This window comes from Xiphias gladius, chromosome 9, assembly GCF_016859285.1.
Source record: "Xiphias gladius isolate SHS-SW01 ecotype Sanya breed wild chromosome 9, ASM1685928v1, whole genome shotgun sequence".
NCBI lineage: Eukaryota > Metazoa > Chordata > Actinopteri > Istiophoriformes > Xiphiidae > Xiphias > Xiphias gladius.
In genome coordinates, this window is record NC_053408.1 from 4,924,510 (window position 1) to 4,949,370 (window position 24,861).

Here is a 24,861-nt window from a genome sequence, read left to right on the forward strand (position 1 = left end):
GGCAGCTGAAGAGAGCCAAGGTCACTCTGAATGAATACGTCGCCACGCCGCTGCCGGCTCTCCACCTCCTTGGCTCTTATCGCTCTGTCTCCGAAATCTCTTGAGTGCCATTCACTCAACAGATTAATCTGCTACCTTTGATTATTTTGTACCCATTACCTACGGCTTCGTACTGTATGTTATTCAGCTTTTGTCTCCTAAATGAGCAACCGGTGGTAGGCACCTATTTACCTTTTGCAACATGGAATGTGTTGGTCATGACTCTGCAGTGTAATTACAGGGAGGCTAAATGAGGGCTGGGAGGAAGGGCAGCTATTAGAAGCTGTGAGGGGCTCACGAGTGTGTGCAAACAGGCGTTAAGTGTACTTGTACAGTACATTATCTGCCCGTGCTTTGGTGCGTGCGAGTTTATTTACCTCGGTGGCGATGCTCTGACTGGAGCCGTTGTCCAATAAAAACTGCACCACATCCAAGTGATTCTCCTGCGCCGCCATATACAGCGGAGTGAAGCCATTCTGCAAAAAAGAAGAGGAAACGCTGGATCAGACCTGCAGTCACCGCCGCCGTGTCTGGGCTTTTAAAAGGACCAAACCACCGTGTGCCCACATCTGAGACCAGGCAGCCTGAATCCAAACCTCTCCGGCCTGTTTTACTCACGGTGCTCCAACATTAGGTTAACGATTGAATCTCCGTTGAAAAGAGAAGGCCATCAAAACGTATGGGAGCCAATGCATTCAACAAAGGGGGAAAAAAAAATTAAAAAATTGGAGGCCTTGTCTCGTAATGATGACTTCCATTTTTCATGACTATGATTCACTATCACATAATTACGAGTCCCTGCTCTCGTACACACGAGAAAAGGTTAAGGTGATCAGCAAGCGTCGTCGTTTGAGTTGACTTCATTTTCTTTTATTTCCTCCTTGGCTGGAAACTACGGCGGCGTACTAGTGAGTCACTGATTGAGGTGGAAGGTGTTATTATTATTATTATTATTATTATTACCGTGGTACTCCAGTCAAATGTCATGGTGACATCATGCTGTTATGTAGATGAGGTCGATACGGTATATATTGACAGATGTGATGTAAAGATGTAGAGAAGAATCCTGCCCGTCATTGTTGGAGGGTTTATACATTGGACACTAAGAGTTATACAGTACAATAAGCATAGCAAGCAGTACAACTGGATTGCTCAGGCAGAAACCACACTCTGCTCGGCGGCGGCAAGAATTGCAGCGGCAACATAGCTGAAATTCCTACTCAGGGGACAGGATCTAACACATCACAGACTACGGTGTGACACCTGTAAAGAGACAGTCAGTCATAATTATCATAAAGAGAAGCCATCGCTACAAAATCCGGTCTCCGTTTTTTTTCCTTTGGTGAAAAACCATTATCTGTCAGTAACGTTTAGAATTGTTTTGAATTAATTTGTCTCATTTTATATTCCCTGTGTTTTTCCCATTGTTTTATTAAATATTAATCAATTCATTTATTTTTTCATTCCCATACTGTATTTTTGTATTTCAGACATTTTCAAATGGTTACAAGATTTTTTTTTTTTCAAATGAAGAAATTAAACTTCAAAAAGACAAAGCAAAAAATAAATATATATTCATATATACTACTTTCCAGGCCTTGTAAGTTCCTAATAATTTTCGAGCAAGTGTGTAAATGTGTAACTGTACTATTTTAAAGGGGAAAACAGAGACAATTCTGAGACAGTACACATAGCAAATAACCTTTCACTTATACTAGTTTTTAAGAATGAACCAGAATATGTTGTAAAAATCTACATATAAAAAAGACATTGAAAAATCTTAAAAACTGATAGAGATCCATTTAAACCCAAGTACTGGAAACTTCTCCACGTCTGATAAATTGTTTGCTGCACTGTTGACAAATTTCAGATTTTTGCTTTCCAGCTGACCTGCTATATACGGACTAAAAGTCTTTCTATGTTATGCTAGAAATGACTCATTATTAATTGATTTGAAGTGTACAGTTTGGAAACTGGTTACATTTCCCTAAAATTAGTAACAAATGACACTGTCTTAGGTGAATTTGCAGTTACGTATCAGTTCCCTTCTAGGATACTATTATTATTATTATTATTATTATTATTGTTGTTGTTTTACATTGTATTTATTCTGTTTTGAATATTTGTCAAACAAAAAAAACAAACAAAAAAGAAAAGAAAGGAAAAAACAAGGGGTTAGTATATATGTGCATGTGTTCACACAGACACATACAGTAAACGCATATACATGTCAAACGGCATTCAAGAAAAACTTAAGAGGTGAATAGTATTAAAGAAAAGATAAAAAAAAGGACTGATGCTGTACAATTCACCCAAACTGACTTAAATGGCAACTTTATACTTCAAGATAAATAAAATTCTGTTAAAAATCCTCCATGTGTCACCGTGTGTTTTCAAGTCTTTGGATTTTCCCTTAAACACAAATGTTAATTTTCCCACAGAGCATGGGCTTGAAAGTCCTTTTAGCCACTAGCTAAGGGTTGGCCTCGGTACAATTCTCCACCACACAGTAGCCGCATATCTGGCGTTACATACAGCAGGAAATATACCAAGTAAACATAACCTGGGGCACAAAGGAAGATCATAATTTTCAATATGAGAAACATAAAGTACCGGTGTTTTACACAGGTCTTTGATAGCAGGACGTTCTCACGAACAATGTCGTAGTGTCCCTTTTGTCTTCTTTACATTTAATGCACTTTGAAGAAGTCACGGCGACACTTTATCTTTAACAGAGAGTTTTTATAGGACATTATTAGGAAAAAAAATTAAAATACGGGACCCGTACAGTAAAATAAAGACTTTCCAAAAACTCTGAGACTCTGAGACTACAACCAACACAGTATGGACTTTATATTGTTGGAAAATCAAAAACCAAATGAAGAATAAATGTTAGGCTGACTTCAAAGTTGAGTTGAGTGATATGATGACCTGCCCCGTCAATATCCCTGCTTGCATCAGGGTCATTGCGGGCAGCGTTGAACCACTTTATGGCAAAGGTTGGATTTACAGGATTTTTGCATTGATGTGATGAAGTACCTTTATTTGTCAGGTACTTAATTTACTGGGGCGGCCAAAAAAACCAGACATCCCATCAGGGTTTTTGATCTATACATGGTCGATTAATTGAATTTCAAGAAAAATTTGCCGTATCATGATCCATTGCTAAGATTTCATCGTATCACCCCGTCCTCCTTTTGTTTTTTCTCCTGACCTCTACAACCGCACATGGACGTACCCATCATGAGGTACATAGTGTCACCTCCGTACATACCACACACCTGATAACAGCACAGATAAAGGCCGATCCGGAGCTGGAGCTGAAGAGGACTGTGTGTGTGTGTGTGTGTGTTTGTGTGTCTCTCTGTGTGCTGATCTCTATAGCAACACAAGGATCCAAAAATCAGTTCAGTATGCAGAGAGGCTCCTCCTCCTCCTCCTCCTCCTCCTCCTCCTCCTCCTCCGCTCCTCTCTGCATTTATTCTTGTGTCGCTGCACCAACAGCTTTTCTCTCGTAGTTCACTCCCTCATAACACATTTTCCCGGTCAAATCGCAGCCATGACCAAGGACACAGTGCGAGCCGAACTCGAAGAGGTGCCAATTCAGTCATATGTTTCAGCGTTGTAGTTAGTGGTGGCGTTGCGCCGGACGGCATTATCTTCAGAGGCGTTTCTAATGTTCTGCCCCCCTCATGTATGTATGCAAATGAGGAGGACAAACATTTACAGACACGTCTCAATATAAACGTAGCCCGCAACAACACCACCCCTTCACAATGGCCTAGCAATAGACATTTAGCCGAATTTACGCGCTAGAAACTCCACAAAGATCAACGTTGTGTAAGAGCTGTTGTTCTGGACTGCGTTCGATCGTACAGGTGCACCCAATAAAGTGGCCGCTGAGTGCAGATTGTGAGCATCGCAGGGTACTGAAGAGAAACAACTTCCCTTGTAGGATGCAGCTATAAACTCGAAGGAGGGCGCCGCACACGACTCCTCACTACAGCAATACAGTAATACACACTCAGAGGCCACTTTATTAGGTACACCAGTACGAGTTAATGCAACCCGACCGAAGAGCTCTGCCATAAGTTCTAGCTCTACAAAGTTTATGACGTTCAGTTTTTGTTGCACCGGACTACATTATATCGAGAGGTGTTTCTCATTTCTTGTCCTCCCTCTTTACAGACGTGACGAGGGGGCAGAATATCAGAAACCCCCTCGCAGTATAACGCAAACCACCTCCGACTATGACCGCAATGCTAAAACAGTGCGCAACTCACAGAGTGAGCGAGTTGACACCTCCACCACAGTGCCAGAAAAAGGGAGCGTTATGTGCATCACGGTAGCAGACAGCGCGGCAGAACAGTAGCGTTGAACCTCACCTTAATTTTATTCCTCTCTACAGCTCATCAGCCAAGGCTTTGACATTATTATGGTTGCTGTGGTGACCAGACTAGTGTGAGTGTGTGTATGTGTGTGTGTGTGTGTTTTGACTGCTGAATGCGGGCCAGGCAGCACTGCAGAGATGCTGACACAGCATCACACACACACACACACACACACACACACACACACACACACACACACACACACACACACACACACACACACATTTGTACTTCTATCTTTGTGAGGACACTCATTGACAAAATGCATTCCCTAGCCCCTTACCCTAACCTCAACCATCACAACTGCATGCCTAACCCCAACCCTGACCCTTACCCTAACCTAGACCTGATTCTAAAACCAGTTCTTGACCCTCGTAGATCCCTTTAAAAGGTGTGTCAGAAAGTGAGGATGGGGCAAAATGTCCTCACTTTCCCAAAATGTCTTCTCTCCGTAAGGTTTATGACTCAAACTCGTCCGCACGAAGATAGAAGTGCAGGTACACACAGTCGCATGTGTGTGTGTGTGTAAGTGTGTGTGTAAATGTGTTACCTGAGACTGTGCATTGATGTTGGCTCCGTGGGTGACGAGCTCCTTCACCACCTCCGTCTGCCCGGCAAGAGAAGCTATGTGGAGGGCTGTGTTTCCTTTCTGTTTTGAAAAAACAGCAAAAAACATTTTAATATTCCGAAATTACTGACGACTATTATCAGTATCAGTAAAACACACACAGACACACACACACACACACCTACAGTTTATTAGATGAATAAAGTACATTTGAAATTTATATCTTCTTTAACATCGGTCCCAACCATTTTCAATGGTTAGTAGCTAAGACCTGCTCAAAAAGTCATTAGAAGTTGCTACATTACAATTCAGTGATATCATAATGTAAATATTTACATAAAAAAAAAAAAAAATAAAAGTTAGAAAATGAAGTCAAATGTAACTTAACTGACTCTAACTAGTTTTTTTTCATTGGCTTTTATTGTTTTTCAAACTGATATCTAATCAATCTGAATCTAAATCTAAAAATTGTGAGGACTGTTGTATAGACTTTGGAAAGGAGGAGTCATGAATGGAGAGAATTCAGACGCTGGAATGAACTCTTTGTACTTAGAGAAAACATAAATCTTATACGGTCGAGTTAAATCTTTTAGAACAAAAACAAAAGGTGAAGGAGTTCCCCAGACGAAACAACGGGCATCAGTGATCGGTGGTTGTTGGCTTTCACACATTCACAGCTCATTTACGCTTTTGTCCGGCTGCTGATTGACCGCCTGAACATGCCTCATCACCGTCAGTCCAGAAAGCCAAAATGCCAGAGCGCAGTCACTGCGAAATACTGGCAGCTCTCGGCAAAGGGGGGCAGGAGTTAGGTCGGAACATAAAGCCGCTTTTTAACCACTAGACTTTTCTTTACGGTTGCTAAAGGGGTCTGAAAAGTTGCCAAATCTAGCGAGAAAAGTTGCTGTTGTTGGCGACGCTCCGTCCAGCTTGAAGGATAAGTACAGTATTCTAGTATTACATAACAGAAAATGCTTGCTACAATCGCCGATCACTTAATATAACAAAACTAAAGATGAATCAAAAACGAATGATGAGAAGGATTGAAAAAGTGAAGCCGAGTTTTTATGAGGCCCAGTCGCATGCAGGGGGCCTGTCATGGAGGCACCTGTTGTATTTGTGTCAGCTATAGCAACCAGCAGCTGTTGCCATGTTGTCATTCTTGCTGCCACTGGAACCTCCACACATGCACCTCCCCTCATTCCTGACTCTGAACTGCTGTATCTCCTTTTCCTCTCACGCTTCCCCTCCCCTACTTAACTCGGTTCACTTGAACTTGCCTTGAGGCTGCACTGCACGAGAACGAGAGAGCAAAACGTCTCGTAGAGATACGGAATGTAAATATACGAGCGATATGCTGTAGGAGAAAATGAGGAAATGGTTGACTGAACAAGCACTACACTTTGGACCAAACACTAATCCTATCGTGGGTGGAGTAAATGTGCCGCAGTAGCGCGCAGACAGGGGCTTCGACCTCTGATCGCTCGACAGTCGTCGTGTCCACGTGCACTCAAACCCGCGCTGACGACTTTTTGGCCACTTGAGCGGCGATGGAAACAAGCTGTACACGACAACGCTGACGTACAGTATTCTCACCCCATAAAGCTGATAAGGTGAATTTTTAGCTCTGCCCTGGTCTCCACGACTCCACTCCTGAGGGAAATAACCGGCGCTCTAGCTGCTGATTGCGCCGCTGTGCTCACCGGCTAGTCGCCGACTCGAAAACAGGTGCCGATGAGATGAGCGACACTGAACCAAAAAAGTAAAGTTGTGGGCAGTAAAACCAAGCCGGTGAAATCAAAAGAGGCGAAAAACGCTCTGTAGAGCTGAAAGGGACCCCAGTCGGGTGATATATCTGTTTGGTTTCGTCGCTACAGGAGACCACTTTCTCATCCAAGTAGTCTTGTGATCCTCTGTTAATGTAAAAATATTGAATATAGCTGCTTTTTCTGCAGTAATGCCATGTAGCAAGAGTCAGGGGGTAATCGGGATAATGGATCAGCAAAACCCTGTTTCCTCAGCCAGAGATCTCCTGGAGAACGCCCACTTCTTGGCCGCGTTTACACGTACTCAGGTTCCTAATCGGGATTAAACATGTAAACCATGATTCCAAAACGAGGCCGGGGGTAGGACGGAGATCTGATTACTGACCTGCTGCATGTAAATGGGAATCTTGCAGTTACTTACCGTGCAGGTAAAGGTGCGGTCAGATTTTGTTGCTGAGTTTAATTTATCCCTCTAACCTGGTTCTTGTTGTCATGTAAATGTAGTGTCTAAAAATCCGGTTTGATCATTTAAACGGATGAAACGTCTTGACTAATAAAGACATTGTCGGTTGCTAAAAACATTTGTAGCACCCTTTAAGCTTTAAAATATATTAACAGCCGATTCTTACTAAATGTAAATAATACTTTGTTTGATCTTTTTTATTATTTTTAGCATCTGTTTTGGTTTGTATTTACCTCTTTTCACACACAAAAAAAAAAGAAATTAAAAAAATATGCGATTAGCTCAGGGGTGGCCAAATTTTTGCCACTACCGGCTCCAGTACAGAGCTTCACTGTCACATCATTTAAATACTTACAACACCCAGTAAAGAAGTATTTATGTGGGAAACACCATCACGCACGCAACAGGACAGGTTATTTCCTTTCACTAAATCAGTTAACTCAACCCCTCTGCTAACACACAGCCATTCATCTCCTTTAGTGTTGCGTAAGCAAAGTGACTTTGAGAAGGAGCTGATGCAGCAAACTACAGTATGTGTGTGTATTCATGCATACACCGAGTGAGTGATTTTGTGTGTGTGTGTGTGTGTGTGTGTGCGCGCGACTCCTGGGTGGCACACACCTTGGTAGCTGCGTCCACATTGGCGCTCTGCTTGATGAGCTCAGCCACCACTTCCACATGGCCCTCCTTCGAGGCCAGATGGAGAGCGTTCAGACCATTCTGGACGGAGAGAAGAGAGAAGAGGGAGAGGGAGAGAGATATTGAAATCAAGAGGAAGGGAAAGATTAAACCCTTTATATAAAGTACTATTTCTTTAAATAGCCGAGGAGTTTTCATTTTCATTTTGAAAAAATTATTCAACAGCAACACTGAACATTATCAGGTTTTTAATCCAAATCTTTTGTGCACAAAATGACACTAGTCATTAAAGTGGTAGGCTAGCGTTGGTCTGCATTTTGGTTATCGTCGACAAAATCCCACGAAAAAAAACCACACCCTCTCAATCCTCTCTCTGCGCCTCTCAGCCCCAAGCTCATTCATTCCTACTGTGGACAAAAAATCCTTAAAAGGTTTCAACTAGTTGCATTTATAAAGAAGTAAGTAATTTCCATAAATAGCCTAAAAAATTTTTTTTAAAAATGCAGTTTTTTGCAAAGCGGAGGAATGAGTGTGTTTTATGGCTCATTGATTTCTTTGCTTTTTTGTTGGAAACTGTTGACAAGAGGAAAAATACAGAACAGCCTCATCCTTTAAAGAATTACTTCAAAACATGGTGGCCGCCCTGGCTGCTCCCCTCATTCACTGAAAACCAAAAAAATTCAGCCTCACGGTGGCGCTAGTGGAAAAGTCAGCATATGACAATAATGATTAAGACTCATCTTCAGTGGACCATGAATGTCTCTATAAAATATATCTATTATCTAATAGCTGTTGAGGTATCTCAATCTGGACTAAAGTGGTGGACCGACTGACGCTGTCATCCATTCAGCCATGCCGCTAGCACGGCTAAAAACTAATCATCATAAAACAATTTAGCCCGAATATGGATAATAAATTCTATAACACTCACATTTTTGGCTGAGTTTGGAACTCCAAATTAATCTTTACCGTGGGCCAAAATACAAAAGCAGAGTGTTAAAGGGGAGGTACACTCTTGTGCATATGTTGGCAAGCTTACCTGATTGCAGATGTTGATGTCGACTCCATTCTTCAGGTAGTCCAAAGCTTTCTCTAGGTTGCCGGCCCGAGCTGCTCGCAGGTAGCAGGCATTTACATCCGTCTGCAGGGAGACACAGAGCGGAACGGGATGGTTTGTCATCCTAACCTCGGTAACACAGTGTGCTGACGAGAAAGGTAACTGCGGGTGCACGAAAACCGTGAGAAAATTCAACCCGGTGGTCTGGAGTATTAATGAATACAGGAACAAAAAAATTCCAAAAGTCATTAAAAAGATACAAAATATATTCGAAAATAACAGCTTTTACTGCGTCTTTATGCAAATAAAAAAGTGTAGAATGATTTGAAAACAGCAGTTACATGTTTTTAATAACTTGGAGCTTCTTCCAGGCTATTTATTATTTTGGAAATTCGACACAATATTGCAGCATTAGTCAGAGGCCATTATTTATGTGCCATGGCACCCCTATGAATCCCTGCAACCAGAGATAAGTTGAATAAATCCCCTCGAGCTTTTTATGTTATTAGCTGAAAAAACGGGGTAAAGTTTACACGGCAAGCCGTCTGAGAGCTCACAGAAGCTGAACGAGAGCCAAAATTTAAAAAAAAAAGGAAAAAGATTTGAAATAGGTGGTTCGAGGCTAAAGGGAAGTGAGAATACACTGTCTTCGACAGGCCGAGAGTAAAAACACTAAGCCAAGAATAACCAGCCTGCCAAATGCAAGCCTGCAACCCGGGGATTTACTACCTCTGTTTGATAAGGTTTGACTGGTGCCAACATGTGTTTTCTATATAAAGTAGATACGATGAGGTCTCTGCATTTGGCTAGAAGTTGAAAATGCAAGGAAAATGTGAAGTGTACCAAGGGGTTGGTTTCGGAGGCGGGGTGCGTGAGCGCCACTTAAAACAAAGTCCTACTTAAAATGAAGTTTAGTTTCCCTGGTAGGAGATGACAGGTAATGTTGCATTTGCATCTTCACGACTGGGAGCTCTGAGTTTCAAGAATCTTTTTAGATCCTTTTCATTAACTGTGAGTAAAAATACAGATTCAATTATATCCTTCATGTTTTCATCTGAAGGACTTGCAGAGCAAGTCGAAGTCTCTTTGCAGCCCAGAAAAAAAATTCTGTTCACTATCATAGAGGACCGAGGAAACCAGAAGATATTCACAGACAATACTCACATTTGAGAAAACAGAGAAGCTTTACATTTTTCTTTCTTTCTATCCAACTAACCGCTTACAAAAACAGTTGCAGATTCATTTCAACCAATAGGTTAATCGTCAAATCACTGCAGCTCTAAAAGATATCAACATTTTTATCACCTCCTCACGTCTCTCATCTGGACTACGGTGACTGGACAGTGAGAGGGCAATGTTTAAAGGGGACTTTAGTAAGACAATTAAACGGAAACAGTACAGGGTCAAAAGCACAATTTGAAAATTACAACCTTGAGGTGTACAACCATTAGCACGAGATGAAAAGCTCGCCTACTGACAAAGTAAAGACAGTTTCTCTTTATGCTGAACGGACACTGGACCGACTCCTGACAATGGCTGGGGGCCGTCAGCATCCGAACTGAGTGTTTATGAACAGTGTGGTGCATTTTGTCCAAGAGGCAGAGTAACGGGGGCGAACACGCACATCCAATCCTGACAATCTCCTGCACGCAGCCAGCCAACCCGACTGAGCGCTAACTGTCTTTCTCAGGGGAGCGGCGGCAAATGAAACGGGGGGCGAATTTGCAATTAACCTGCAGTTATCAAGCCGAGCTAAGGACTTTGCAAGAGGGAGCTACGTATGCCGCGTGCGCGCTCAGGTACGCGTCCGCGTGAGGAGTTCGGTGTGCGGCCGAGCGCAGGCGTGGGTGAATGCAGCTGGGTTTGTGCGGAGAGAGAGAGAGAGACTGTAGATCAGTGGTGGAGTGGGATGCTGAAGCGGAGCGACAGACTGAAAGGCTCGGAAAACAGGGGGAAGACAGACAGGCAGGAGGGCAGAGGGTCAGCGCGCGTCTCTCTGATCTTCGGGATGGCAGTGCAGTGCTGCCGTCCGCCACACCCATGTAGTCAAGCACAGGATAACCACTCTCCAGTTACCCAGCGCATTAGAGAGTCGCTGACAGGCCGACGGTGCCATATCAGAGGTAGCACCCTCTTAGTCTTTGCATCCGTGTTTGATGCAGCGCAGTGAGCGCGCCTTCACTTTATTAAATCCACGACCAGCTAATTCACCAAACTGCAATCGCATTCAAGCATCACTGACATTACTAGGAACAGGATTTATGTTTTAAAGGGCTACAAGTTGATGCTAATATCTACCACAAGGTTATTATAATGAATAAGCCCTTAATAGTTCTGGAGTGACCAGATAGGAATACTTGTACTTTTATGCAAGACTGCGCGAGTTTTGCTGAACGTCAGCCTCTGTGTCCACAAGTCGGGATGACAGGATCTTGGTAAATGCCGAGAGCAGAGTCCGAGGGTGTAATTTCCACCCTTTTTACAGTTTCACAGTTACAGCGACGGTGCTGTGAGCAGTTAAGACGCAAGTGACTGCCTAACTTTTTATCTTTTATTTTTTTTGCCCCTGATTTTGCCCCGTCAGGCAACACACAAGTCGCCCTATACCATCGTGGCAGGAGCCGTCAGTGGCGTCTACAGCTTGTGAGGAAAAATGCAAAGAGTACTCAGGGCTGAGAGGAAAAAAAGAAAAGAAAAAGCTGTTATTATTCACAGGACAATTCTCCTGAAAAGAGAAGAAATGGTGTGGATTTATTAATACGACACTAATAATATTTATCTAGGTCATCAGGTCTCCATTATTAAAAACGGTGATTATTGGATTAGTGAATTATAATGAAACAATATATGTGGCTTTTTTGTAAACTAACATTATTATGGAAATCATGATAAACGATTTATTCATAATGTACTATTTTCTGGATGATACACATTTATATAAATGAGGAAAATAACATTTACATCACTTGTATGTACTGAACCTCTGACTTCATGTCTAAAACCAAACCTACTCCCCCTTGGAAGAGTCATCAAGTCCGTAAACTGACTCACAAACATCAGTTACACAGCGATATCTATATAGTAGTATTGAGCAGGGGTGTGTTTTATTCCTTATTAATTCAACTTGTCATTTGTAAGAGGAAGACTTTGTTATTCCCTCTGTCAAAAGTTCCATAGTCTTGCTTTACTACTGTAGACACCAGTGTCAGTTCTTTCAAATTAAAGCCGATGGGTCGGTCATCGCAATCTCCTGCTGTGCAGCCAGATGTTCAAACCTACAGAGCTTTTTCCGATTGAGCGATTGAACCGTCAGCTTTATAAAGCATCAAAAAATACCCATCAAAACTTCCCAGAGCCCAAGATGGATAGATGGATGGGTAGATAGATAGAGTACTTTATTCATCCCAAAGGGAAACTGCAGAAATAAAATCATGTCAAGTGGACAACTGATGGAAGAGGAAACTAAGAGTAATTTATGCTTTTGTTGTCTTGTGTCTTAACCTGCTCACTGCACCATGATCTTTGTTATTGCAGACAGATTGTGGCTAAAGCTGATCGCTGAGCTCACTTCCCACCCAGTGAATGGACGTTATCGCTGTTCATGATCACACATACACAAACACAGGGTGTGTTTTTGGTGTCAGCATCCACTCAGTGCGGCAGAGACTAGGGGGCTTACCGGACGTCAGGGCTGGTACCCTGAACATTAGACACACTCAAGTTTATTAAATAACTGCTACTGAGAATAATTTACAAACCTCTCAAATTACGTTTATTATTACTATTAAACGGCATAATGTCGTTGTAAGGAAATACAAGTGTTTATTCATGCATCTGTCAACAACTATAACTCCTCCTGTGAGCACGAGTGGAGTCTGCTGTATAAACAGACTATTAACGACAATATACTGTAGTAAAACATAGCCGTAACTCTTATTATTAATAATAATATTTATAAGACATATCTTTAGAGAAGTTATAATTTCTTACGAATACTGTACCTTAATAAATGTCCTTACATCTGCTTGTAACCAGATTAGCCTTAATTTGAGGGTTGCCATGAAGTCAGTGTGTTAACTGTGGCCTTACATTTTCGCAAACTGGCACCAAAAATATGCCGAATTAGCTATTGACAGTTCCCGTTTGCAATGTACCCGTGGATGTACACACAACTATCACTGGATTACCTTGATACTTAAGAAAACATAAAATCATGATTATCCTCAGGCAAGTTCTGAAGTTATAAAGATTTCTGTGATTTCTAATTGAATTTATGGACAGAGATAGTGATATCCTGGGAAGTGTAAATCCCACTGAATCTAAAAATATGTGTGTCATGTTATGAAGAAGAACGATTTTATCAGTCGGCCCCTAAAGTACCTTAATTGCCTCCGTGAGCTGCGCGTTGATAAAAGGACCAAACACAATAACTAACGTCGTGTTGTTTTTAAGAACATCAGCGCGCACGTGAACCTTTCAAAACATATCATTCAAGACTTTGTTTCTATCGCGCATGTAGAACCTCGGCCCTCCGATGAACAATGCTGAGAGAAGCATCACAACATCCCGCAGACGAACTACTACGAACTTCTGTGTCACATGACCCCGGGTAGCATCCCGCCACAGGAAAGCATCGACCACCGCAAAATTGCTGATCTGTTTACTTTAAAAATTCACATGATAATAAAGCATAATGTTTACCACAAGTAATACCAACACATTATAATTTTTTTATAGGTTATTGGATATTTTTTTAAGTGATTCTAGTGTTTCCCATTGGTCTGGAAGTGAAACCCTTCCACCCGATTGCATAATTATCCCCTGTCTCTATAAGTCAGATGCTAAATACACATGCAGCGGGAGTGAAATCTGAATGAAAGGTGCAGCTCAGGTATGTGCTGCACGTAAAGCCAGCCCTCAATATCAATGAGCAAATTCAAACTCACAGTTCATATGGTAATTAAGCCGGTCTTTGTTAACTATGTTCTTTGCCCGCTGTTCACAAGCTTTACAGCCTGCTGCAACACAGGTGGCGGAAAAAAGAAATTATTATTGTAAACAAAACATTTATTGAGAACTGTTTCTGCCACTTTTAAAAAAATAAAAAATAAATAAGAGCAGCACTAGAGAGGCCGTTTCCCGAGGAGGTATTTTAAACCCAGAGGAGCGTTGTAAGGCACAGGGCCAAGCCTTTTAAGTTACGCGGGGCACCAGGCTTGGCTGCTCATAATTCAGAGCATTATCAGAATTCCAGTTCAAAGTATCAGCATCTTAGAAAGTACTCCGGCCAAAGAGCACTGAGTATTTCCCAGTTTTGTAAGCGTCACACTAATAGCACGACAATGGAAACAGGTCTTGCCAGACCACAACTGGTCACAGCCTTTATATTTTCACTACTTGACACACAATCAGACTGAAGATAGAACTGACAATATCTCTGCGCCAATTCCTCTTGACGATATTTGTTATTTGAGCTGTTCATAAATAATTCCAAAAGTCTCGGAAGGTTTTTCCCTCATCAAACCAAGTTTCTGGCTGCATTTACAGGACAAAATGCACAGCTTGACGTTCTAAAAAAGGTTCCAAAGATGTAAAAGGCGGACATACGTTGGCACGTTTGTACTGGATTCCTACATCCAGAGATAAAACTGAGTCGTGGATCTTCGGTGCTTCACAACAATAAAAAAAAAAGAACAATGAGCAAAGACAACATTTCGATATGAGTAGATAAAGACGTCAGCAGAGAGAAAAACAGAGGGCCTATTACATGAGTGTAGGGAGGCTTTTGAGTAACGACAGACAGTGCAGTGCGTGTATTTACATGTGCAAACAGGAATGTCAGCGATAAGAATCCATGTCAGCCATTCCAATACAAAAATAGAACCAATAACGATGTCTTCCATATTCAAAGGAACGCTCATGCCTGCAATTCCTGCCGTCAACTTCCACTGTGTTCGCTATCCTCAACTCTGGTGCAGTGTGGGTCAGGAGTGCAGTTGTCACTTTAGGTCTGAAACAACGAATCGACTTGTTTGGAATCGTTTGGACGATCATTCGGGATCAACGATGAATGATGATGAAATAAATTAAAAAAATAAGTAAATCTGTCAAACATTCACTGGTTCAAAGCTTGTGTGGCAAACAAGCAATTTGAAGACATTAAACTGGGACTTTGCACCAACTTCTGACACTGTTTAGACCAAGCAATTCAGCGATCAATCAAGAAAATAAGAGGATTCATCAAAAAAGAAAAAAAAATCGTCAGTTGAGTCCACATTATGGCCTGATGCAAAGTAGCAAAAAGGCTTGTGGTCTGAAAATATGTGGATAGGACTGAAGTTTGGAACGTAAATTTGTGGAACGTATACGTGGATTTTGTGGCAGCAGCCGGATTCAAAGGAATTAAGCGAAAGGATATTTTGTAAGTTTTGTAACCGATGAGTTTCTCTTGTAATTTTGCAAAACAGATCATATTTATAATCATCTGTATATAATAATATTAATATAATCTGTTTGACTGTGTATTTAAAAAACATGGTCAGATGTGAATGAAATTTGATGGACGTGCAGGATTTTGGCCAACTAACATTTAAATGACTTTGTTGGAGAAAGAAAAGAGCCTGGCTACCGTAACAAACTCCATATTCAAAATCCTAAACCCTATTTTTTTGGCGATCGGGAAATCAGTGAAACCTCGAACTGATGTTGCACTGAAGTTTAAGGCAAACAGCAGGAGACCTTTTTTTAGCGTTGGCTAAGTGTCACTCCAGCGAAACTTTATTTATCCACGAGAGATATGCAAAGAATGCTACAGTTGCTCTTTTTCCACAACACGCTGCTTCACACACACACACTTAACGCGCATTCCAACATGGGAGCTGCCCCCTGCAACCAATGACAACGCTGAGGGACCACGGAGTGTTAGTCAAACATAACACCAGCTGAGTAATATTCAGCCGAAAGACCTTTTTACGCCGTAGGCAGTATTTTGGGCCTTTAAACTTTTCCATTTTAAACACCACAGTGCGTTAAGATTTGCAGCCTCCTACTGGGTTTTCTTCGCAGGTCAGACAAATGCAGCGAAATCCCTGCTCACGTCTGAGTTGATACGTCTTGAACTACGATTCAACTGCAGCTTGGGCTCTATGGTAAGCGAATGATGAGCTAAGAAAGCACATACTGCATACAGTATATCACGTATCACCACGGTTAAGGGAGACCTTTTCTTATTGCAAGGGCTTTCCACCTCACTTAGTGGGTTGGTGAAAATCCACTAATTAAAAAAGGCAGTTTATAACAGAAATATCTCTCCTCTTGCTCTGTTTTTAAATTTTTAAGCTCTCTTTTTGCTCTTTTATCCCCCTTTTTCTACCAATCTACAGGGCATGCGCCACCGGCCAAGGTCAGGTGCTTCCAGTCACATCCCTGCAACATGAAACTGAAGCCGCAGAACACTGTATGTGCAGGCTCACATGTTCATAACCAGCAGGACTTTGTAAATGTACCATCACAGTGAGGCAGTCAGCAAGGCAAGCACACACAGGCGTATATCCACACAAGCATACAAACGCACACTGCAGCAGAGTGGTGCAGCAGAGTTGCCACTGCTAGAGCCCATAACCTCCCACCTCATCCGACAATGTCCCACCTCTGGACCGGTAACCGCCACTCCGGCATCACTAAATCCTAATGGCTATAAATGCTCCACTCTTGTTAGAATCAATGCAGCGAAGCAGGAGAGAGGAGGTTACGTCTGTTTGCGGTCAGTGAGCTCAGTGACTTGGTAGTAAAGTACAGTAAAGACTTACTTCTGCCAAATAGTCTGCTGCCTCCTCCACTGCCATGTTTCTCAGCCCTGCAGCCGAAAGTGTGAAACCTGAGCACTCAATAACTGTGGCAGCTAGCCCTAGCCTGGAAGCTAGGGAGAGAGGGATGGGGGCAAGGGAGGAGAGGGAGAGGTGAGGGGGAGGGACAGTCTGTGCGGGAGGGAGGGAGAGGGGGTGAGGGAAAGACTGTGAGTGAGAGAGAGGGATAGGGGCATTATGTCACAGCTAAAAATACCTGGCTTGCAGTGAGAAAGTCCAGAGCATGGAGGAGGAGGAGGGGGGAGGACGGGGGAGGATGGGGCTGGGGGGCAATGAGTTCCGGCGTTAATCTCAAACCAACTCTCACTGGAGCAACACGGGATCAGAAGACAATGCACTGCTCTGAGTGTGTCAGCGCGTACGAGTGTGCGCGCAGCCGACTGCCACATGTCTGAAGCAGAATATGAAAAGGAAAATTTCTCCCAAGTTTTACTTCACTACATTTAACAGGGAAGTATTAGCAGCTGTACTAGTTACTTTCCAGATTATGACTTTGCCCATGAAAACATCTGACGACCTGGAAAACTACTAAACATAATGCCAATTATTTTCAAGTAAATGAGTAAATAATGTCCGTTAGGTTAGCGTAATTGGATCGTTCCCTCTCAATCTTAACTATACGAATAATACTAACTGAAATTTTTCCACGTATGCAGACATAAAACAAAGTCATACCGACATTTACAGAAGATTTTCACATCTAAAACTCTCATTTTTGGAAGTAGTGCTAGTGACTTTCTGTTTACATACTTCATTGCATTGGACTGTGCTCTGGATGTTTCATAGCAAAAGTTTTAATGGTGCAACATGACGTAGTAAATCACTAGTTTGAAACTGGTTTGTACTTACTAGGGACTTTTATGTCCAATCTTTTGGACTTACGGATTCAAGAATAGCTGGTGCAGCCCACTCCAGTGGTTCCCAACCTGTTTGGCTTCCGAAAAAAGCAGCGGGTGGTTCAGGTCATTCGTCGCGTTTCAGATGTCTACGAGTAGTTAGCAGCTCTACCAAAAAAGGTCATTTCCTCTCTAAACCTCTCAGCTGGTTTCATTTAAGTAAGTGTTTGAAGCTCAAACGGGACAAATTATTGTTTATTTCACATAAAAGCAAAGATTAAAGGAAAGTCCAAAAAAACGAATAGTTTAGTGTTGCATAACATTGTTTTTTCTTTGCTCCTACTCCATCAATCATCTCACAACCCCTCAGGTTTATCTGTTTATCTATTTATTATTCTTTGGCATCAAACAATTTGTATGTTAAAACAGATGTCAGATCTGGTCTCGATCAGTATCAAAAATCCAATAATGTCAAATATAATAATATACCAGCCACATTTTTCCTTCCCTGCACCACCGAGGAGCTGGAATGGGAGAATTTACATTTGAAAAATGACTTAAATGATGAATCAGCTATCAAATAGATGCCGGTCGAGTAACTGATTGACCAACCGGTCACCTCAGCTCTAAAACAGCAATCTGACAATTTCCTAATTCAACTTTTACATTTAGCTGTTAGCGAGTTACAACAATAGAAGCGAAGTAATGCTATAATACTGTTAGACCTGTCAGCAATTTTTCATAATTGATTAATTCTTAATTATTTTACACCGCAAAAATGCCAAAGATTCACTGCTCGAAGCTTCTCAAAGGTGAGGATTTGCTGCTTTTTCTCTGTTTTACAATATTGTAAACTGAAAATTTGGGGGATCTGGACTTTTGATTGGACAAAACAAAAAAGAAATATGAAGAAAGCGTGATGGGTATTTTTTCAAAATCTATTTTCTGACACTTTTCAGTGAAAAAAAAGACACATAAATCAATTTTGACAATAATCGAAACACAGGTTATTTTAAAATGCCGTAATAACAAACTAAAAGAAGAACTGTTTTGAAATACTACCATAACGGTTGCCTTATATTTGATTTACTAACGCTGACTGCTGAGAGAGAGATAAAGACAGAGAGAGGCAGAAAAACACAGAGAAAAACAAACATTACGTTACTTATTGCAATAAGGGAAAACACAGAGAAAATACTGGTTGTTGCAACAGGCAAATCTGCGCCCATATAAAGGGATCCGCTTAGAACACGTCTTGGTGTGAACACCTCTCTTTCCAGTAAGTTCATACACGAACCCATCGGACTTTAAGCTGCTCTCCTTTTAATGATCATCACTGATACTGTTGAATGATACAAATGTCTTCGCCTTCATTGCAGGATTGCCACTCTGCCTTATCTTGGCCATCCACTCAATAGTCAAGCTGATTCAAGAATGATGGTATGTACTACCTTGGCCTAAACTAGCTCCTTATGGAATAATTCATATCGTATAAGGTATACTTTAATAAACAACTTTACTCAAAAGATTTGATTTACTTAGATTACTCAGCTGTTTTTAGCAAGTTAATCAGCAAGTATTTTGATAATCGTTTTAATAATTTTTCGGGGAAAAATTTCTAAATATTTGCCGGTTAAAGCTTCAGGAGCTTCTCCTCGAGGAATGAGGTCATTATTGAATGAATAAAAGTAAGAAGTATAACAATACTTTTGTATTACAGTTCAAATCATTCAAAGACGTGATTGGATATTTGTCGGATACTTTCCGCTATTTTCTTAGATTTTATAGACTAAACGATTAATTGCAAAATAACTAATAGATCAGTGAAAACGATACTGTAAAGGATAATGAAAATGACTGTGAGCTGCAGCCCTATTATAGTTGTATGGTTATTGCTCACTATGCTGCAGTGAAAATGTGTTTTTGTAATGAAGATAATCAGTTTTTCGGTCTTTCAGATGTTTTCTCTGTACCTGTATGACTCCTCCTTTAGCTTTTTTTTTTTTAAATCGACATTCAATTTTGCTTGTGACTGTCAGCTATTAACAGATAAGTTACCCATGCTCAGACTCTATTCTCTGACAGTCTTCGAATGGAGATTATAACGACTCGGATCATCATCAAATTGCACCTCCGCCACTCTCTTCCTTGCAATGAGAAAGGACAGAGTGGTAAAGTACCATCAACATAGAATGAGTGCCGATCTGAGTTTACTACAGGACATGACCACTCATTACCAGAGAGTCTCAAAATAGGCAAAGGACAGATTTATTCATCACCACCTGATAGCCAAGAATGAACATTGGACTATCAAACACGGTGATACCAGAGCCGGACCCGTGACTGTTGCCGTTACCAGATTACAGGGTCAACCCCGGCTACAGCCCCTTGTTCGGTTAAAGTCTCCTTTGGCTTGACACTGAAACCCCACCTAAATCACTTAAGGGTCTGTCAACTGTGCTAGTAGGACATGGAACATAAGTATACACGCACTACTGCCTTTAGAGGCTTGAATATAATACTCGTGCATTCAGGAAATCAGTTCCAGAAGAACCTTTCACTACTGTGATACCCACGTCTGGAACAAAAGCAATTTTAACACACGGATAACTTTCCTGATATGAATAAGTATTATGCTAAAGGTAAAATGTGAAATGGTGCAGGTTGTTTGTACGTGCATTTTTCTTTACAAACCTTATCTCTGACAGAAATGTTTGCCACTGCTGAGAGTTGCGCTAGCAGTGCTGCTGCCAGTAGCAGCTTATCAGTCCCCTCTGCCCACAGACTGTAGTGACATCTACAGAGCCGGTTCAGGCCAGGACGGGGTGTACACCATCTATCCAGCGGGGCCCACCTCTCCTGTGCAGGTTTACTGTGACATGAGCAAAGATGGCATCGACAATTCTGCAGAGAAGTGGACGGTGAGGACCTAGTTCATCCCTCTTTATCACAGCCTCAGACACATGGGCCTTAGCTCATTCTGATCCAGACAAAACAGCTAGCCAGTCTCAGCAATAACATGGAGTTTTGGCCAGAAGTCTTCCCGCCCATTTCACTCCATGAGTTGTTTCTCTCGAATCAGAGCGGCAGCAGTTAGTCCATTAATTAGTTAGTCAATCGACAGAAATATAATAAGCAACTATTTTGATAATCGATTAATCATTTTGAGTCATTTTTTAAAGAAAATTTAAAAACTGTCTGGTTTCAGCTTCTCAAATGTGATTATTTTCTGGTTTTCATAGTCTTCTATCATAATAAACTGAACATTTTTGGACTGTTTATTTGACAAAATAACACATTTGTAGACATCACTTTGGGAACTGGGAAACTGGGATTTTTCACATTTTATTGACCAATCGACTAATCGATTAGTCTAGAAAATAAGTAACAGATTAATAGATAACAAAAATAATAATTAGTTGCAGCCCTAGCTTTAACAGATCCTGACTCAAATGCTCATATTAACCGCGATGAAATTTTTAAAAACAGCTATTTGAAATTTTTTTTTTTAACTTATTTCATTTAAAGGTAACACCTAAAGCCAGGAAAAGACATGCTTTTTTAGTTAAAGCAGTATTAGCTGACTTTTTTGGCCACTTGGAGGCAGCAGAAAAAGCTGTAAACACAACAAAAAGACAAGGAGCAAAAGACAAGGAGCAACAGTAGCATTTATTTGGAGTCGTGTTTGCGTCTAATTAATTTAAACACAATAGTCACTCTCCTTTAACTCTGTTTTGGTCTCCACCAGCTCCTGAGGGATATATCTGGTTCTTAAGCTGCTAGATGCTTCACCCTGTTGACCACCCAGCTGCTAGCTTTTAATGTCTGCCGTTTAGTGCTGGGCAGGTAGCGCACATCTGTTTATCAGCCCTTTTCTTCTGAAAACAGCTTCTCGAAAGGATGTTGATGAGAGCAGTAAGACTGAACCAAAACTGTAAAGCTGCCAGCTGTAAAGCCAAAACAGTGAGCTGAAAGATGCTGCAACACTGCGCAGAGCAGAAGGCAACTAGAGAGTCATAGATTGATCAGCTGTTAATGTAAAAATATTCATTAGTGAAGCTTTAATTTGTCTTTCCCTGACAGTCTCCTTTCCTTTGTTTGGCGAACTTCTACCCTAAAACCAGGTCATTCAGAGAAGACAAGATGGCACGGTGAACTTCTTCATGAAGTGGGATCACTACAAAACTGGATTTGGCAGCGCTACTGGAGAGTACTGGCTGGGTACGAAAGAAATTGTTTCGTTTTCTAACCAGAGTAAAAAAAATTCAACTTTGTAAAATTCATTCTCACTTCTTTTATGTATGCATCTCAGCTCAGCAGTTCTTTGAATTACGATAAACTTTCACTCAAAAAATTTAAAGATGTGTGGTACATAAAGATCTAAATTACTTCACCACTGTATAATTTGACAGATTTGAGGTAACAAGTCTAAAGCTACAACTAAGATTAACTGGCCATCAAACTAGTTGGCGATTAATTTTCTGTCAATGAAAAAATAATTTAATTGATAAAGTGTTTCAGCTTTACTTTACTTAGTGTCGAGCAAAAATTAAAATGATGCCACTTTTATCAAAACAAAAAATGTGTTCAGTAAAACAAGATGGTTGTTATGGGCCTCTAAACAGATAACGGGCACTCACACAATCTCCTTACATGGTTTCAGCCAGTTTAGTTCAGATTATCACCGTTGCCTCACTGTTTGTTCTTCCAGGCCTGGAAACAATGCACCTGCTGACCCAGGCCAAGAACTACGAGCTGAGGGTGGACATGGAAGACTTTGAGGGCCAGAAGGTCTTCGCCGAGTACTCTTCTTTCTCTGTTGGTCCAGAGTCAGAGGGATACATGCTAAATCTGGGACGTTTCACCAGAGGAGCAGCAGGTGGGACACCTTTTCCGCCTCTTTTATGAGCAGATTTTTACAATGTACTTATAAACTTAAATCTAAAATGTTAGGACAGGTACTTAGATTTTGACCTGAGTAAACTGTACTGCTAACAGCAGTGTTAGCAGTTTTTTTTTTAGCATTTGTTTAGTTTGTGTTGGTCAATAGTTTCTGTGTTTTTTCCATTAGGAGACTCTCTAAGTCTTCACAATGGGCAGAAATTCACCACCACTGACAAAGATCAAGATACGCATGGTCAAAACTGTGCCAGGCTTTGCTATGGAGGATTCTGGTACTCAGGCTGCTTTGGTGCTAACCCCAACGGGGTCTACACCTGGGGACCGTCACCCCGTGCAGCTGGTGTACAGTGGAACACTTTCAAAGGGCTCGAATACTCCCTAAAAACCATGGTAATGAAGATCAGACCAGCTGCTGCATAAAAACGGAACTGGGTCGAGAGTCACCGCACTCAGCTTTGATTAAGTTGTGCATTACAACATTCAAAGCAAACAAGAGTTTCTATTGTATTTATTCGTTGAGGACGGAGAAGAAAAACATTTCAGCTCAGACAGTTTAACCCCTATTAGATAGGCAGGATCGGGAAAGCGAAACTATCAGCTGATCCATCAGCTGGAACGAGGTCATCAGCTGAGTAGCCCCGCTTCCCGACACGTGCCGCTTGACAACCGCTGCATCTCGGGGAATCGTGGAATCAGCACCGAACTACTTCGGATCCAAACGAAGGAGGCTCGGAGTAGGCTAAACATCGACTCTGCTTTCCGGGACAAGAGTTGATGTCAGATAGTGCTCTGAATTATTGATATTATCAGTTCTAGAGATATGATTCATTCCCATAACATTCCTACTTTCCTGATAATGCTAATTCACAGACTTTATTTCACTATTTCCAAAGTAAAGTGATCCATTTCATTGTATCATTCAAAAATCAATCTGTTTGATTCTGACCTGATTACCTTGTGTTTGTTATCAATTCTGCAGTTATTCAGTTGCTTATAGACATTTAGTGACAATAAATAATACTATAATTATATAATAATTAATATAAATATTGTTAAGTCGTTGTCTGGATATTCGTTTTTGGGGAGAAACAATAGATCACTGAACTGAGAGTTTAACTCATTTGGATTAAAGACTGATTAATTTTATTAATTTAACAGCTGGTTATATTTTATATTTTTCTCTTCAATGCAAAAAACAAAACAATGCATCGATCCTAGTGCCGAGGATTGTTTGATATATCTTATTCCTCTGTGACCATAGAGCTCCATTTCTGTCCAAAAGCAATTAAAAACCAATCAATGAGCAACACTGCTGCAGTGGGTGACGTGTTTCTTCATTACCATAAACTTGGGCCCTGTCATTTAATTTGACTCAATCACACACACACACACACACACACACACACACACACAAACACACACCATCCTACTGACGTTAATACTCAGAAGAGCAGCAAATGTGTGTTAATCCGCAGCTAAACATAGGCCCCAGACATATGCATTATTTACTCCTGTTTGAGTAACATTTGCTGAAAACTACATTGCTCAGCTGTTTAAGGAAATTATTGAGATTTTTATAAAAATTAAACTATTAATTTGTTACTTTTCTTTTCTTTTCTTCCCAGGGCTGCAACTCAGGATTATTTTCAGTATCCATTAATCTTCCAATTATTTTCAAAAATAACCAATCATATGTTTTTCTCTGACAAATGGCTGAAAATAATGAAAAATTCCTTTTGTGGTTTGCCAGAGCCACATGGGCGGTAACATCCCTCAAACATCATTTTTTTAGTCCAACCAACAGTCCAAAGCCCAAAGACATTCAAGTTTATAGTGATTTACAAATAAAGGAAAAGAAAAGTGTGAGGAGAAGCTGGAACCAGCAAATTTTTGGCATCTTTGCTTGAAAAATTAAACAATTAACCGATTATCATAGTAACTGAAATAAAACAGACTCAGCAGGTTTCAACAGAAAATGTGTCGCAATGCACAGAGTCAGAGATACAGAAGATACCTATGACAACGAAGGAAAAATATCCAAAGCAAGAAACTTGAGGACCCGGTCTTCAATGTACAAAACCAGGATCTTGTGCTATAATAAAGAACAGAACACTGATGTGGATGAAGCGTTGAGTACTTCACCTACAGGCCACTCCACGTTAATGCTCCCACTCCTCTGCAGTCCCCTCATTCCTCCGCAGATAAAGCCTCCTCGACAGTCCCCGGTCTGCACATCGGCTGATCAGCCGTGCCCAGATAATATACAGGATTATTTATCTCACTGTTTGCCTTCGCATGTCCGTTTTTTACAGGACACATAAAAAAAGAAATACAT

The 24,861-nt window shown here is 41.1% G+C and overlaps 2 protein-coding genes across 5 annotated transcripts in view; one reads left to right on the forward strand and one right to left on the reverse strand.

Moving 5' to 3' along the window:
• LOC120793998 (ankyrin-3-like) overlaps positions 1 to 16,827 on the reverse strand; it is a 104,013-nt gene extending 87,186 nt beyond the window's left edge. For both annotated transcript variants that reach the window (XM_040134501.1, XM_040134502.1), the window contains exons 1-5: positions 16,732 to 16,827; positions 8,906 to 9,007; positions 7,849 to 7,947; positions 4,981 to 5,079; positions 417 to 515 (exon numbers count right to left, since the gene is read on the reverse strand). In XM_040134501.1, coding sequence (XP_039990435.1) covers positions 417 to 515; positions 4,981 to 5,079; positions 7,849 to 7,947; positions 8,906 to 9,007; positions 16,732 to 16,767 — 435 coding nt within the window. In that variant the 5' untranslated portion in view covers positions 16,768 to 16,827. The remainder of the gene's footprint in view (positions 1 to 416; positions 516 to 4,980; positions 5,080 to 7,848; positions 7,948 to 8,905; positions 9,008 to 16,731) is intronic.
• Positions 16,828 to 18,565: 1,738 nt separating this feature from the next.
• LOC120794000 (microfibril-associated glycoprotein 4-like) lies at positions 18,566 to 23,927 on the forward strand. Of its 3 annotated transcripts, none has more exons than XM_040134505.1 (6): positions 18,566 to 19,064; positions 20,333 to 20,545; positions 21,513 to 21,587; positions 21,749 to 21,845; positions 22,336 to 22,503; positions 22,696 to 23,927. In XM_040134505.1, exons 1-6 carry the CDS (start codon positions 19,059 to 19,061, stop codon positions 22,944 to 22,946), a joined length of 810 nt encoding a protein of 269 aa, XP_039990439.1. In that variant the 5' UTR covers positions 18,566 to 19,058; the 3' UTR covers positions 22,947 to 23,927. The 3 variants fall into 3 exon arrangements, with proteins under 3 accessions (XP_039990439.1, XP_039990441.1, XP_039990440.1); XM_040134507.1 differs by having other exon boundaries at positions 20,409 to 20,545; XM_040134506.1 differs by lacking the exon at positions 21,513 to 21,587 and having other exon boundaries at positions 18,567 to 19,064.
• Positions 23,928 to 24,861: the final 934 nt, after the last annotated feature.